Source organism: Phoenix dactylifera, chromosome 9, assembly GCF_051530095.1.
Source record: "Phoenix dactylifera cultivar Ajwa chromosome 9, Ajwa_hap1_PhDact_Kaust_v1.1, whole genome shotgun sequence".
In the NCBI taxonomy this organism is placed as follows: Eukaryota; Viridiplantae; Streptophyta; class Magnoliopsida; order Arecales; family Arecaceae; genus Phoenix; species Phoenix dactylifera.
The window spans coordinates 7,262,743-7,279,448 of record NC_143198.1 but is presented as its reverse complement, the minus strand read 5'-3'; the positions used below and the strand labels follow the sequence as shown (position 1 = coordinate 7,279,448).

Here is a 16,706-nt window from a genome sequence, read left to right as displayed (position 1 = left end):
TGCAAACTTAGTTAGTTAGAGCTGCAAACAATAGCAAACAACTGCGAGAAGTAACACTGAATCGGAATACAAATCCTTGTCAAACACTGCTGCCGAGCTTCAATATTTGCAGTCCATACTTAATGATGTTCATTTGCCCTTAAAGGAAACTCCTACATTGTGGTGTGACAACATAGGTGCTACCTACCTATCCTCCAATCCAGTCTTCCACGCCAGAACGAAGCATATTGAAATCAGTTTCCCTACCATGCAAGAACAAGTGATAAAGAAATAACTGAGAATTTCATTTTTATTGTCAAAAGATCAGATAGCTGATCTACTCACAAAACCTCTATCAGCAGTGAGGTTCATGCATCTTCGAGACAATCTTCATGTGCAAGAATTGCCCATTCGATTGTGGGGGCATGTTGGAACGGACTCACTAGAAGAGCCCGAGTCTTCTACGCAAGTGAAGGAGAAGCCCAATCCCAGTATTTCTTAGCTGTCACAACAACTATAAATTTGAATTTTAAACTTGTATATGTTGGACTCACCAGTAGAGAAATTCTTAGCTGTCACAACAGCTATAAATTTGAATTTCAAACTTGTTTCATTGGACTCAACAGAAGATGAATTCTTAGCCACCACAATAGCTATAAATTTGAATTTCAAACTCATTCAAATTTGTATCAGTTATGCTATACTTCTATAAATCTGTAAACATGATGTACGTTCAAAATAGAGGAAATCAAAAGCACTTTTCCTCAACTCTCATCTTGAATTCTATAATGACTGACACCCTCAACATCGAAAATGAGAGCTTAATTATGGTGTTTGCCCAAACTCATATGGAAGAGTTGATTAGGACACCATGTCTAAACACAGTTGAGAGGGTCCTTGTACATTCACATGTTCTCATATTAAAAGAAGCAGCACCCTCATATTTTTGTTTCCTTTTCTTCTCACTTCACGAGGAAGATGTATTCTGTTTTTTTTAATTATATATTTTGATGCAGATGTATTCAATGATAATAAAACAACAATATGAGAGCATACAACTCTGGCCACTTCCCCTTGAAAGACCTCATTGCTCCCTCTGTCATTCACACTTGAACAAATGGATGCCTGGGAAACAAAGCCATTTGGAGCAGATTTTTCATTGAAGTATGGAGGGAAGCAGGGGATGCGGCCAAGTGCGAACTCATTATGTTGCTGATAGTTATGTGTCAAAATGTGTTTAAGATGGAGAATTCACATCAGGAAAATTTCTTGGGTGTTTGATGTGCCCTGAAAAACTCCATCTAAAGTTCTGTCTAGATTAGATCCTTTCAGAATTAATACATGGTAGTCTTAGAGGGCACTCCAAACAATTGTTTGAGTGTGAAATGCTCTGAAAGCATCATCTTTGCGAAGAAGTGGTCTTTTAGGAAGTACCTGAGGAATGTCAAATATGAAGAATATAGCGCAGCTTGGGTTTATCTACAGTTTATGGGAATTTTGGTCGGAGGAAAGTGATTACTTTCGCAAAATAACTTGCGCTGAAAGTGAAGTTCTCTTGTTTTGTTTGTTTGGGAAGTGAATGTTGAAAAATGCAGCTTTGAAAGTTTAAATACAATAGTATCATTTACATTAATTTTTGAATATTTATACAGTAAATTAGAGCATCATAATTGTTACGCCCCATATCTGGAACATGATTTGTCGCGCCCTAGATCTAAAGCATGACATGGCCATGCTACCGAAGGGTACAACCCACGATAATATGAAGCCAACATTACATTTAGCTATCAAATCTATCTTAGATAAAATAAAATAAGTAGGAAATCTAATTTTATTATTTATAAAATAAAAATTAATATTAGTTCAGAGCTTCTAAATCTAAACTTAAATATCAAATATACAATATTTACTATTCAGAAAACCACTAACTACAAATTTATAATCAACTAAAGAACTAAAATTCTGTTCTACTATATAGATCGCCAAGCTTGCTAGCATGAACTTTAAGTCTGGACCATCCTTGAAGAAAAAAAAATAAAGATATATGAGCGACGCAACTCAGTAAGTAAATTTTTTATTATTTTACCGGATCAAACATAAGTTTTTGCATGTCAATGCATCATTAAAAAAATAATAGATATTACAAAATAAAATATTTTATAGTACAATTTATTAAAACAAGTCATAAAGTCAATCATGTATGTATAAATCATTCATAAAATATGGTTCCTCGTGTATAGTATAAATAAAATCATAAATTATTAATCATTGATCAAATTACTACTCTCGGACTAAATGCTAAAGTCACTATTATATTCATGACAAGGCCGTAATCAACAAACAGCAACTATTATTATCTGTTGGTAGGATCGTATGCCAACTACTATTATCCACTAGCAGGGTCGTATGCCAATTATTATTATCTGCTAGCAGGGTCGTATACCAACAACTATTATCCGCTGGCAGAATCATATGCCAACTACTATTACCCACTGGTAGGGTCGTATGCCACCTGTTATTGCCTACTGGCAAGGTCATATAAAACTGAATGTCGATCTATTCCACTTTTAGAAGGCATATATAGCTATTTGAGAGCCCTTTTGTCATAGTCATTAATACGATTTTCTTAAATCATATTTCTTGGATCATACATTAATAAAACATTAAATAGCTTTATAGAGTTTATAGCCCATAAATAAGCATTTAGTAGTAGAATAATCAGGAAATTATTTTTTTATAACAAAAATATTTTCATAAATATGGAGCTCATAATTCACAAATAGTGCTTGACTATAAAACAATTATAAATCCATTATTTCGCAATAAATTATGAGTTTTATAATATCGTATGCTTGATCCTTAATTTTAAGAAAACATAATATCATCAATATTTAACACTATTTTCATATTTTCATTATACCAGAAAATAAATAAAAATTTAAAAATTAGTAAGAAGTATAAAGTTTACTTACCTCTTTCATCTTATACCGTCAAACTTTACTACGCGATTCAGTTAACCCTATTAAAAACATTAAAAGCAAGATTAATTTCTATTCGAATTAAAAGAAAAAAAAAAGACGGTTGGTTGGGTGATAGTATTCGGCGGTTCCGAATGGGTCAGGCCTGAGCGATTCGATCAATAAATCATAGGGCATGAACTCGATCGAGACCAAGGTTAATCAACATGGTTCATTAATGAAGGTTTCAAGGACATTCAACAGGGTAAGAATAATTCGTTAAGTAGACAACCTGGGCACTAGGACAGAACCAGGACCCTTTACAGGGGTCAATTCGGGTTCGTAGATCAGGTCGACGGAACTCGATACTGGGTTCCTTAGATCTTTAAGAGAGAGAAAGTAGAGAGAGGAGAGAGAAAGTAGAGAGAAGAGAGAGAAAGAGAGGGATGGTTCTCTCATCATCTTCTTCTTTTCTTCTTTCTTCTTCTTTTCTTGGTAAACTAGAAAGAAAGGGAGGTGGGCTAGTGGCTGGAGTGGTCATGGTCCCGCGAAGTACCACCGGCGGCGGTGACGGCCGACGGCGGGTGAATTCAACCCAAAATAGAGCCGAATAGGAAGAATTTTGGCTCAGTTGTCCTCGGATCTTAGCCTACTCGCCAGTGGCTAAGGGACCAGCATTTGCTAGGGGTCAACTCGAAGATGGGGGCAAAGGTCTCGGTGATGAACATCGGCGGCGAAGGCGGCCAGAAGAAAAAAAAAAAGATAAATCAAGTAGGGGTAGAAACATTATTTCCTTATTTCGGTCAATTTTCAGTCGATTACGCAGCCGGTAGCTGCGATTCCAAGTCATGGAAAGAAGAATAAGGAAAGGGGAAGGAGATCAAAGTGTTACCTCAGCTCCAGAGGCATCGGCAACCCTTTTTTTTGGTGACCACAGTGACCCTAGGGGGGCCACATAAGAAAAAGAAAGAGGGGAAAAGAGGTGACGGTGGCCGGCGATTCGATGGTGGTTCACCAGAGGGTTCTAAATAAGAGTAGAGGCTAGGCTTATCCTAGCCTCTGACGGAGTTCATGATGGAGGATTCTTCCTCCTCCGCCGTGATCAACCAGGACTCCGCCCCGTTTTGACTGAAACGAAGTATCGGGCCGGGCCAACAGGCCGACCCAATGAGGCTAGGCCTCGCTGCTGCTGCTCACTCACAGCATTCTGAACAGCTATTTGCTAAGTTCCACCGGCTTGGGAGACCAAAACAGACGAAGTTCCAATAGGTCACCCACAATCACATCTTGAGCAAAGGGAAAGCTTGCTTTCTGTCCAAGTAATTCGAAGGATGGAAGAGAAACCTTGCATCTAGTTCCTAGAAGAGATTCATGCTTCACATAGTCCTGAATCTGATCATATTTTCCCAGTTAACCAGGCTGTCTGAAAAAAAATTTCGTAGAAAAACCAACACTAAATGTTTTTTGTAAGATCTCACCAGTAGCTGAATTAATATCTAGATTGTTTACTGCTCCAGGTTAAAGAGTCGTTTTAGAATAATGGAACACAATACTTGTCTGCAAAAACCTACTGGATTCACCAAACTTTCTCCAAAGAAGACACAACTGAGTACAGCAGAGGAAAAAAGAAACGAAAAGAAAACACAGTACCGATTAGCTTGGGTTGGCAGTTGTGAGTCATCTAGATGATGTAGAGCAATAATGGCATAAAAAATGGCCTTGGAATATCATGATGACGATAACAATTTACGTTCATATCTGGTTGTCAGAATACACTAGAAATATAACCGAACAGAAGGTATCAGACAACATGAAGAGTGCCCCTGGAGAAAGATTGCATGAAAGGACCTATTAATTTTCATTTACAAGGTAAACACTGAATATTTGGAATCCCTTACCATGTTCACAATAGGGGGTGGCATCATTCACCACTCCTATACTAAAGCAAACCAAGTCTGAAAGTATGGCACTAAATTTAGCAGTGTATGGTTTAAAGCTCTACAGAAGCCAACGACAGCACCGGAAACGGGAAGGTATGTGACCAGTTTGGCGTATCTGCTCCACTTGTCGAGCTGCTCTAGCTGCCTCTTGGTTTCTTCTGGCCTCAGCAGTGGCTTGTTTCTCTTCTACCAGTAGGCGTGTTTTTGCCAGCTTTTCCTGCATCTTCTCTTGTGCTCGGGCTTTCATTCGTTCAACTTGGGCCTGAAAGTTAATTTTTATAAACAAGGGAGAGATTTAAACTTTAATAAAGAGGATTGTGCCACGAAGCAATGAAGGTTTAAGAACATGATAACTTGAAATAAAATGTGATATCCTTAATTTCATAAGTTGACCTCTTTTTTTTGGAAAAAGTCTCTTGGCGAATAGGATTTGAAAGTAGGTTCTTATTTACAAAGCACCAATATATTTCTAAGCATAGATCTAATTTAGCAGTTTGTCTTTTTCTTTTTGATATTTCAGCACTAAAGATTCTAACTGAAAATAACTTACAGCACTTCTTTATAATATTTATCAGTAATGAAAATATGAACTTTCACATGAATTTAAGCAGGGGAACGGTACCTCAACTTTCCTCATTTTAGCTTCAAATTTTGCTTTCTGATAACTCTCCCATTCTTGTATCTTGACCTCTTTACGCCTATATCTGAAGTATGGAAATAGTTAGGACTAAAATAATCCATTGACATGATCTATCTAGCAGATCATAATATCAACTATCTCATGTTATTCAGGTGAAGCATGTTAATAACAGTAACTTGCAGTGCCTCATAGCAGGTTTAATTTCAAACTGTAAAAGAAAGTTACCGACCTATCTTGTCGTTAAAATTCAAGAAGCATTTACAAGAAGGAAAGATGAGATAATGAAAAAAAAAGAGAGGAAATTGTCAGTGAAAATTTTTTGCCACTCATCTAAAATATGCAAAGGTAAAACCTTCCCTCTAACTATAGGTCGAATGGTAAAATTGTTAAGAGCAATTTTTTTCTCACCAAACCTTCTTAAAGGTGAATCAAACAGCTTTTTCTTTTCATACATCGTGCAAAGCACATAGGAACTCTTACTTCTAAGCCTCTAATTTTGAAATGAAAAACTACATATCAAAATCTGCTTTTAGCAATAATAAGAGAACAATTACATCAGATTGCAATTAAACATAGTATAAGCAACCAGCTAGTTCCAGGTTGTAAGTTCTAAATTTCACCTCATTCTCTCTAGTCACTACTTTATGAATGTGAAGTCGCATTCAATTGGTTGATAGAAAAAGCAACATACCTTGCCATATGTTTAGATTTTCGACACTCCTCCCATGCTACTGCACGGGCTTCATACTCTGCCTTCACAAGCTGGCCTACATCAAGAGTCTTGAGAGAGGGGGAGGCTTGTTCTGCATCACCTTTACTGGCCCAGGAAGCAATGTTCATCTTACCTAGTTGCATGCCTAGGGCAGCAATTTCTCTTCTTGTTTTTAATTTCAATTCCCTCTCAGATAATTCTTTCTTGCCAAGTTTGTTTTGGCTATATTCATCATCCACAGTGGTCTCTGCAGGAGATGATGTTGGTGCTCCTCTTTTAGGAGTCGATGGAATTGAAGAGAGGGGGCTGCAAGTGGGTGTTGTGGCTCCAACAGGAGTTCCTGTCCTTGATGGCTCCTGACTTGGAATGGGAGTCATTTCTGTGCCCACATCTCTCATAGAAACTGATTGTACAGTCAGAATAACTGCGAATAATAAACACTAGGATTAATTGAAGTGGGATGGTAATCTGTGGAAAGTCAGTAATAGCAATCGATGGTTTTAAGGAAGAATATCAAGCAATTCGGCAGGACTTTTCTGAATACGATTTCAAACGAAGAGTGACAAATTTTTAAACTAAATCAAATTCTCGCAAGTATAATACTTTTAAAACTCTTGCTTCCACCGAAACCATAGAACTAAGTTTCCATGCCTTCAATTGGCTACGGATTTCAAATGTCACAATCTTGGCAAATTTGTTCCTTCGATTGACTCTAAAAATGCAAATACCATTTTTTTTGTCTACAGGATTCACTTTAGCAGACAATTCAACAGCGATCTACATGGAGAAATAAGAATACCTGATGTTTCAGTGACGGAACTTTCTGGGACAGATAATTTCTTGTGATCAATTTCCTTCCGAAGTCCATAATCACCACTGTTTGCAGCATCCGAACTGGATTGCAGGCAATTAGGAGCAAAAGAGAACTTCTCCACCACATTTTGCGCAATTGGATTTATGGAACTAATCCTTTTCGTATCTGCTGCCTGGATAACAGAATGCTTGTGGTCGGCTACTATTGATTCAGGAGCAACCCTCACCGAACTGGAGATCACTTGACGACTTCCCTGATTCTGCATGACAGACCTCTTCAGCAGATTTGGACTTGGATGCATCATCTGCCGATTCACTATCCATTTCTCTGCATCATTCCACTTTGATGGGATATGCCTGAAAAAGGGACCGACTGCTGGATGCTGTAATGCTCTTTCTCCTCGATGAAACTCGAAGCTATAGGTGCTTCCATTGTCATGGCCACTGTCATAACCATTACCATCTTCTTCTAGAGGTCTCACAGGGTGTACTGTGCTTAGGTTGCTGCTGGGCTGATGTTGGCAAAAATCACCCTTAGGAATGTTCTGAATTCTACTACGACCTGTATCGGCTTTCTCTTCAGGGCAGGGTTGAGTTAGGTTGCCTTCTGAATTTGCAATCACAGTAAGGGAAGAAGCATCTTTGGAGTTAACTATAAGCAACACCAAACTATCACAGTAAATATTGAGTGATAACATAATGTGACTTCAGATGTTCAAAAATTAATGCTAATAAATGATCATTTTTAAAGCTCACCATCACCGACCTTCCTCATCAAATTCTCCAGCTAGTAAGCTATTCTTTGCATGCTCCATGTCATCGTCATGCTTGGAAGGGGATGCTCTGGATGAATTGCCACCCCCTTCCTTTCTTCTACCACCATGAGATCCTAATAGCTTCATCCTCAGTTTACTAGGGGAAATCACACCCATCTGGATGCACAGGAACAAATTACAGCCAAATTAGACTTCGTTTGTAGTTTTATTTCATTTATATTTACAGCACAAATGATTTATTATGTCAGATAAACAAGTAAAATTAGTTGACAACAACAACATTCTGATAGCTGACCATTTTGTAGACAATGTATTAGGAGTCCCAACAGAACCTCCGATGATTCAAACATAAGAAGATGGGGAAGAGGGGAGATAAAGATCAGAGCAGTCTAAAAATTATTGACAAGTGGCATTCATATCAACTTCCATGTACCAATTGGACAAGGTTAACCAAACTCACGCATATATTAGATGGAATCCATGGATTAAAGAATGGGAAAAACTTTTCTACTACTAGTTTAGACTAAGCTCACAGTACACTGCTAGTAAAAAACTAAAAGGCTTGGAAAGAAAGGATGAATCAAATAATATTGCCCTTTAAACAATGGTCCATGATCTTTTCTCAGGAATTATAGATTAGTTTTCAGCTGAAAAAGAAAATAAACTGACAACAGCATTCAGATAAAATCCAGAGAATCTGCAAATAGAGTATGTTAGATCTGAATAACACCTCTACCAATCCAAAACAAGAAAACCAGCATTCATCAAGATATTAATGAAAAATAATTAGCCAAAAGGAATATGTTGAGCAGGGCCATATCCCACATATCATAGATTGAACCAACATCTCTTATAAGAGTTAAGATTCAAATCAAACTATCCTACTAAATGGATCAACCGAATCATTTTGGACCTTCAAATAATAAGAGTCAAGATTAAAATCAAACAACATCTCTAATATGCCATTCAGGTGAAGGATTATCCAGCCAACCAAAATCATTAAAAACTTATATAAATATTCATATATCATATTTGGTAAAAGATATTAACTCCAATAAGTACATTCATATCAAATCAGTTAAAAACCCAGAAATTTTTTTTAAAAAAAAATTTTATAGCACATAAAGGTAAACTCATTGATTGAAATATTGAATACAAAGTATATAAGGAGGAAGAACCAGCAAACAGAGGAAAGTTTCAGTGTTCCAAGCAAAAATTATTAAAAAAAATCCATAAATAAATGAATCAAGGCATTTAAGGATTCAGAACAACAGGAAATGGCAACTCCACTTCAGACATGCAGGAAATTGAAACGAATACCTGAACTTTATGAATCCTCTCATACTCCATTCGCGAGCGACAGAGAGAGAGAGAGGATCAAAGCCTTTGAGACTCCCCAGTCTCTGGCCCTGAGGTTTTTGTAGAGCCTGAAAGCGAGCGAGGGGAAGTACGGGGTAGGCGATCTTTTACAAATCCTCTGGAGCATTTCCAAAACCTCGGCGATTATTTTGCGGTCAGATCCCCACGTCCACCGTGGTCTTCCCCGTCCTTTTTGGCTGTCCTCACTGGGATCCGCTGCATCGGTGACTCTTTCAAAACTCCGAGTCCAGCGAACCGAAACGGCCCATTTAAGCGATGGAGGTGCAGTTCCTTCCACTATTCTATACGTCTATTCTATACGTTTCATCATTGTAAAGCTCGACTTTGCTGTTTCGTGCGATGTACGCCTCAGGCTTAAAACGTTCGAGTCCGGAGCGTAGGGTCACGTGAGGGCTAGGGAGTAGATTGGGTAACATGGCCGCTGGAGGTCTGAAGCTGAATCTGATGCTGGTCCAAATTTTTTTGAACCGGTGACGGTTTGAGTTGGGCCGGTTGAGGATTGGCTCCTTAATGACCGCCCAGTGATTAAAAAAAGTAGGGATACAGGAACAGCAAGAAAATTTACTTAGAAGCAGCCATCTTTGAAAAAATATAAGCTCACTGATGGAACGCTCTTGCACCGAAGATGAGCAGAGCCAAGTGATCTGCTAAAGCTTTGCAACGTAAGAATGCATCAACAGAGAGCCTTCAATCCCTATCAATACTTTATTTTTAATATTGAATCAAACCAATCAATATTGAAAACCAAATTGGATTAAACAAACCAATGTTTGGTTGATTTGGATTATTCTCTAATAATCAAATAATAAAAATAATAAAACTTTGTTGTGATAGGAGTTGCATCCTAAAAAACCGACTCTATAATCAATTGGGCATCATCTTCTCAAAGCATTAATCAATTGCGCATGAAAGAATGACTATTATGCTAATTACCTTCAAACATAAGTTTGGGAAGCAGATTATTGGGGTTTTTTATATTTTTTATGTATGTGTGCATGCACACACGTGGATGTGGGATGAAAAGAATAATAGTGGCACAACAATCAATCATCTTGAAGAGAATTGGAAATATTACTTGCATCAAGGACCTCATATATGTCTCTCAAGGTTCATACCATTCCAGATATAGCTCAATCAAGTTCATTTTCTTGATAGACTTTTAAGTACAGATATGCCTATTTTGGATGGAACCTCCACTCCATAAATTAACGATCCAAAAATTTCAGTAGTCTTTAATTAATTATCAGATCAGATCAATAATTATATAAATAAACAATGATCAACAGAGATGAAATCAAATTAAAGCAATGCTAGGCCTTCAAGTGCCTGTAGACTAAATAATTTTGAAGAAATTGGGCAAAATATGTTGAAACAAAGGTGGCCCATTGGGCCCGTTTATGACGGGTTGAGCCATCCGGACGCGGGACCAGGTTAGGTGCAGGAAAGAGAGGTGAATTTTTAGAATCCAGGAATTATGCCCGAAGTGAACCAATCCGGCAAATCCTCGGCGAGCTTTTACCGATCTTGACGGCATGGTCCAGGCTTGCAAAGTTATTCCCCTCGGGCCGGTCAAACATACTTCCCGAGACCTAAAAAAAACCCTCGTACGCATACACCCCATTCTCAAAGGTGTCAGCCCCATCAGACCTCTTTATGGTGTATGGTGTAAGATGATCCCGCTCGTGCGCTACATGTATCTCTTTCGTAAACACCCACACCCTGCCCTATACTTGCAGATAATGCTAGGCACTACACCCTATATTCATATAACAAAATAACATAGGTTAGTGTGGAAGAGATAAGATGCCATCAACCCTAATAAGGTCAAGAGAAAACCCTAATTAGGATGAAAACAAACCCTAATTACCTATTCAAAGGAGGAGGACGGCCGTAACAAACCCTAGCATCTAGCGAGCATGCTTATTTCTAGGGTTTCTCAAACCATCATCATCCGTCTCTTTCTTCCCAACCACACTAACAAAAAAATTATATAGCTGTTCACGTCGCTAACTATAGCCATTCGTCCTAATTAGGACAAAAACAAACCCTAATTGCCTATTAAAAGAAGGACGGCCATAACAAACCCTAGCATCCAACGAGCATACTATTTTTAAGATTTTTCAAACCATCATCATCTTTCTCTTTCTTCCTGGCCATACTAACAAAAAAATTATAGCCTCCATGGTGTACACTATATAATGTGCACATCGCCAATCACAGCCATTTATTTCTGTAAAATTTATTCATCAAGTGCTTGATAAACGGCTATAATTGACCGCCTGCATGACTACGTATTATAAGATATAATTTCTCCGCACTAACATGGATGCATCATTCTGTTAAACTTATTCATAGATGTCACAAAGCCCTAGTGTTGAACTTTGCAACAATGTATTAAATATGGAAGTAATTTTTAATTGAGGACAAGAGATTGGACAGCGATGGATTTGAAGAATGGGAACAGAGTTGTTTGCGGTGAGCATTTTCTTATATGGATCAAAGTTTGGGAGGGGATTTTGAAAACTCAATGACATGCATATATATAAAAAAAAGAAGAAGTTTGAAATGACATGATAGCATTTTAGGTGCACTCTTCCACTGGGGTTTAAAATGGCCATCATTGTGTACGGGTAGCCAGAGAAGGCCCAGTATGTGGGGTTCCTTCACTGTTAATGGATGGAAGATCTGCCATTCTAGTACGGTGTAAGCCACTGATAAAAGTAAGACATTGACCACAATTGGGGTACGTGTGAGACCTCCAAGGGAACATCCAACTTGTCACCTACTTCCATCATGGAAAATTGGCTCTTTTCTTTTTAATTTCTTTGCTTTTGTTGGTGGTGGGGATGGTAAGACGGCACCTACTCCTTCGCAGAAAGGGTAAGAAGGGCTCATCCACGTGCATGAAGGGTGGTCAAGGTTTTAGTAGAGTTATAATTTATAATGCAGGTAGTGACTTAAAAAAAATTACTATCAACTATCATCATATTTAACAAATCATCAATTAAATAGCATCTAATAGAAAAAAAAAACATAATTATTGATATTTTATTTTATTTTTTAAAAAATTAAAAAGAGCAGATATGTTACTGATTTGGTATTACAAAAGGTCAAATAATACATGTTTCGAGCAAAGAAATGTTGATTTCCATAAGTGTCATTTTGTCTCAAACTTTAATAATTAATCTTTCTAAAGGCACTGATATATCTGATGTTCAGATTTAAGGTAACTGCTAGGGACAAATATAATTATATTGTTCATTCTTCCAGATATCTACGAAATACATGGATCGAGAACTTCGGTCTCAATTATGCTAGCGCCCTTTCTATTCAAATTAACCAACATATCGTAGATCGATCGACTGCTCTATTTTAATCGAAACCTAACAATGATGGATGAATAAGAGCTCGTAGGTAATGAATCAAAATACTATCATGTGTGGAGTGCAACAAGATAAAAAATGTTGCTACCTTAACCTTTTAGGATATGGTATGTTGATGAACAACATGAATGTGCTGCATCGGCGGACAAACGGCATTCATGATAATTGGTAATCACAACAAACTCGTTTGCACCATCAATGCCGGTGTTCCATTCTTATGAGCAGCAAAGAAGTAAAGGTGGAAAATTAAGCACTGGGTGGGGTTGGGGTTGGGGTGTGTTCTAAATGATAGTCCATTCTCGCCGTGATTTGGTCCTTTGGACGCTTCATCCTTGACTCCATGTACCAAGGGCGGGGCCAATTAAGGGAGCATCTTTTCTGAGGTCTTCTAATCTTCAATAGTTTAATCCCTCTATTTGCTTTCAGGTGGTTGTTTTCAGTAGTTGGTCTGTGGATTTAAATCGTAGAAGAGATATATTGGTCAGAAAAGGCTGACAACCTTGTGAAATAAGTCAAGCATGAGAGCCGTCTCCGAAGGGCAATTTCAACTTTAAAAGCTGTCGTAGTGGGTGACGGATGAATGAGTCCATGTGGTTCTTCAAAAAGTCTTAAATAGCTGCCTTCAAAAAGATAGTCCCACATAAGAATATTACATCAATTTAAACAAGAATGAATTGCTCAATTCCTTCGAGATGGATGAAGGTTTGTTGGAGTTTTTAAATGATAGGCCCCCGGCAGCGCTTGATGGCTATCGGAGCCACCTGAACTACTTACCACATTTAGTTTGCTAGGAACACTTGAATCTTTAGCGAATGCAACCAGTCTCCAGGGTTCGCGGTGGAGTGTGCTCGGGTACAGATAGTAGAGCTCAGTTATGGTACCTCTACATATAGGCCTTTGACAATTCGAAACATCTGGAACTCCTCTTCTGCTCAGGTAGCACCACGTATGGTGTTTTTTACCTGGAGGCCCCACCTCCAAGTTTTCTCAAGGTCAATTTCAATGGGTCGGTACTGAATGGAGGGAGCAAAAGGGGCACCGGTTTTGTCATCAAGGACCATGTTCGAGGGTTGTGGTGACTGGTGGCTGTCGGCTATCTGGCACCTTGATTTTCGGTGTTGAGCTGCAAGCTGCCTGGGCGGGTCTTCGCCATGTGCGGCGTGCCCTGCAGGCTAGCTCGATCATACTGAAGGGTAACTCAAACACAGTAACCATGTAGATCTAGAGTGGCCCGAGCGATACGGAAGAGACCACTCCTTGCTTTGAGACATCTGGGTGATGGGCAGAGATAGAGAGGCCGTTCAAACTAAGTATGCATTCAGAAAGGCCAATGGAACCACAGATTTGGTGGCTGCTTATATGGCTTGCCATTTTGGTGGTACCGTATGGAACTGGAAGGGAGAGTTGCATAGGGCACTCCGTGACATTTTGTTTGCTGAATTTATTGGGTGTGTTCGTACTTGTGCAGTATGACTCTCCCACTTTAGCGGGAAAAAAAGAAAGTTAAATAGAATAAACGTCCCTTGTTCCATCTTAACTTGCCATATCCTAGAAACGTAGGCAATTTATTTCGAGGGAAAAGTGGGCACTTTAAAATAGGGAGAATTTCTTTTTCCGCTTAATTTGGAGCAAATTATTCCACTATGTACGGTAGAGTGAGTTAGGAACAATTTAACCTATTTACACTGTGTTAACTTATCCCATAATCAAATACAATCTAGTGTTTGCTAAGTTAAAAGTGGAATAAATTGGTTAAACAGACAATCTTGCTTTAACATTGAATCAAACATGGGATATAATTTTATTTCTTTTTCTATGCGAGACTTGATGAGAAGTATTTTTGCTAGCTATGAGTACACGACCCATCGACACAATTAGGAAAAAAAAAAAAGTCATCAAAATTTACTTTCGACGCTTATATATTGGAGAGCTCAATAAAATTCAGAATGATCATTCACTCAAAAGGAATTAAGCAATCTATGGCAAAAAAAAAGAGAGGAAAGTTTCTGTGCTAATACAGTACAAACAATTACTTTGTCGTACTTTGGTGGTGGCCGAGCAGGGAAACGTCTGCCCTAGTTGTCACGCCCCGAGCCCGAGGCGCGGCAGACGCCGCACGCCCGTACGGTGGGCACAGGCGTGCAAGGCATCGGATCATATCAAAGCAGATACAAATATTCAAAACTGACATAATTATTTAAATTGTTCAAAAGCGGTTTTACAAAATTTCAAATAACAAATGCTTACGTAAGTCAAATACTTTCATCAATCTAACTAAAGGACTAATAACTGAAGGAATCGTCGGAAAATCTAACGCACTCCCCAATCCCGTGCGATCAAGCCTCTGGATCTGAAAAATGAAGAAAACAGAATAATGAGCTACACTAGCCAGTAAGCAACAAAATACCCTAGAGTGGGGTCAGAGCATATCAGATACAGGATAATGTCTGGAATAAATCATAAATAACATCGTTTTGTTGTTTTCAAAACTTATTATCATTTTTCCAAAAACTCTTATACCAGAATCTCAACATAATAGGCTACGGCCACGTAACCCAGTGGCATGGGTTGCACAGAGTGCCAGAAACCACTATTGTTAGTCACCGGTGGAAACGGTGTCCAGAAACCACTATTCTAATCACCGGTGGCGCGGTGTCGAAACCGGTTCCTCACAGATTACAAGTCGACAGGTCCAACGTATAATCCCCATTGGCGGGGCCAGAACAGAACAGAACAGATCATAGCCATGCTGAGAATGCATAAATATAAAAATAGATTTCATAAACTGTACAGGCATGTTTCACGGAATTCAGAGCATATAATAAAATTTTCAAATAAAATTTAATATGCCAGACCCATTTTACTAAACACAAAACATATTTCAAAATTTAATCCAGTAATAAATTACTTTACCAAATAATTTGGAGAAATGCACTTTGAAGCATTAAGTTACTTACCTCTTCTCGCTTAAACCCTGCTTCAGATAGGCGGATCAGGTTCATCTGTTTAAATTTAATTAATTTCTTGTTAATTTCAGAACTAAGCAAAATCCAAAAATAATTCTATTGGACACAGCCCAACAGGGCCCAGAGTTGGCCCATAATGGGCATGGCCCAATAGGGCCCATATCGAACACGGCCCAATGGGCCCGCATAGACCCAGCTAAATAGGGCCCCCAAGGTTGGCTTCTAATTGGTTCATTTATGCAATAAAATTTATTGCAGGGACTAATACTTAATTACAGAATACTATTCTATAAAGCTTGAATGGACTAAATAAATATAGTTGGGGACCTTTATGTAATAAATCTTTCTTAGGGATCAAACATAAATTACAGAAGGCTCTTTTGTGCAATAGTATACTATCAAGGGCTTAACTGTAAAATTTCATTTATTGGCCAAATGGGTTCGGATTTCGGGTTCTGGGTTTCAAGTTTCGGATTCCGGATTTCGAATTTCGGGTCTGAACTGGGTTTCGGATTTCGGATTCTGGATTTCGGATTTCGGGTTTCGGGTTTTGGATTTCGGGTTTCGGGTTTTGGGTTCGGATTTCGGGTTTCGGGTTCAGGTTCGGGTTCGGGCTCCGGGTTCGGGTTCAGAGTTGAACTGGGTTTCCGATCGGATTTCGGATCTGAACTGGATTCTGGATTTCGGGTTTCGGGTCTGAACTGGGTTTCGAAAATTTTTTTTTTTTGTTTCGGGTTTGGATCTGAACTGGGCCCAAGTTGGGCCCACAAAGGTACTGCCCAACTGGGCCCAACCGGACTGGACTGGGCCCAAGTTGGGCCTGCAATGGATAGGGCCCAACGGGCCCAGTTTGGCCCGTGATGGGCCTCCTTCCCCAAAACCCCCCGCCACAGACAGGGGAAGAAGGAGAGACGGAAGAGAGAGAGAGAGGGCCGGCGGGGTGGCCGGCCTGGGTGGTCGGAGGCCGTCGTCCAGTCGACGGTCAGCCGGCCATGGTGGCAGCCGGTGGCTGCTGCGGCGGCCGGCGTTGAGGAAGAACCGAGAATGGTCTCGGTGTAGGCCGATGCAGAGGAGAAAAAACATGCTATTTGGCATGGAATCAAGGCAAGAGAGGGCTTACCGGTGGTGGCAGAGGCAGTGGGAGGAAGATCTCGGCCGAC

The 16,706-nt window shown here is 39.2% G+C and overlaps 1 protein-coding gene across 4 annotated transcripts; it reads right to left on the bottom strand.

Moving 5' to 3' along the window:
- Window positions 1-4,638: 4,638 nt before the first annotated feature.
- LOC103710513 (Remorin family protein) lies at window positions 4,639-9,341 on the bottom strand. 4 transcript variants are annotated; one of them, XM_026805952.4, is made up of 6 exons: window positions 9,138-9,341; window positions 7,808-7,973; window positions 7,028-7,693; window positions 6,208-6,652; window positions 5,499-5,580; window positions 4,639-5,138 (listed from the first exon to the last, which is right to left on the bottom strand). In XM_026805952.4, exons 1-6 carry the CDS (start codon window positions 9,165-9,167, stop codon window positions 4,935-4,937), a joined length of 1,593 nt encoding a protein of 530 aa, XP_026661753.3. In that variant the 5' UTR covers window positions 9,168-9,341; the 3' UTR covers window positions 4,639-4,934. The 4 variants fall into 4 exon arrangements, with proteins under 4 accessions (XP_026661753.3, XP_088560255.1, XP_088560256.1 ...); XM_088704129.2 differs by having other exon boundaries at window positions 7,028-7,648; window positions 9,138-9,276; XM_088704130.2 differs by lacking the exon at window positions 9,138-9,341 and having other exon boundaries at window positions 4,699-5,138; window positions 7,798-9,024.
- Between the last annotated feature and the right edge of the window lie 7,365 nt (window positions 9,342-16,706).

Excerpts from the sequence above, each read along its gene's own strand:
- LOC103710513 (XM_026805952.4), bottom strand. The coding sequence starts at position 9,167 with ATGGAGTATGAGAGGATTCATAAAGTTCAG. Across the intron at positions 7,694-7,807 it reads TGGAGAATTTGATGAGGAAG|TTAACTCCAAAGATGCTTCT; the intron begins GTCGGTGATGGT and ends TGTTGCTTATAG. Across the intron at positions 5,139-5,498 it reads CTAAAATGAGGAAAGTTGAG|GCCCAAGTTGAACGAATGAA; the intron begins GTACCGTTCCCC and ends ATTAACTTTCAG.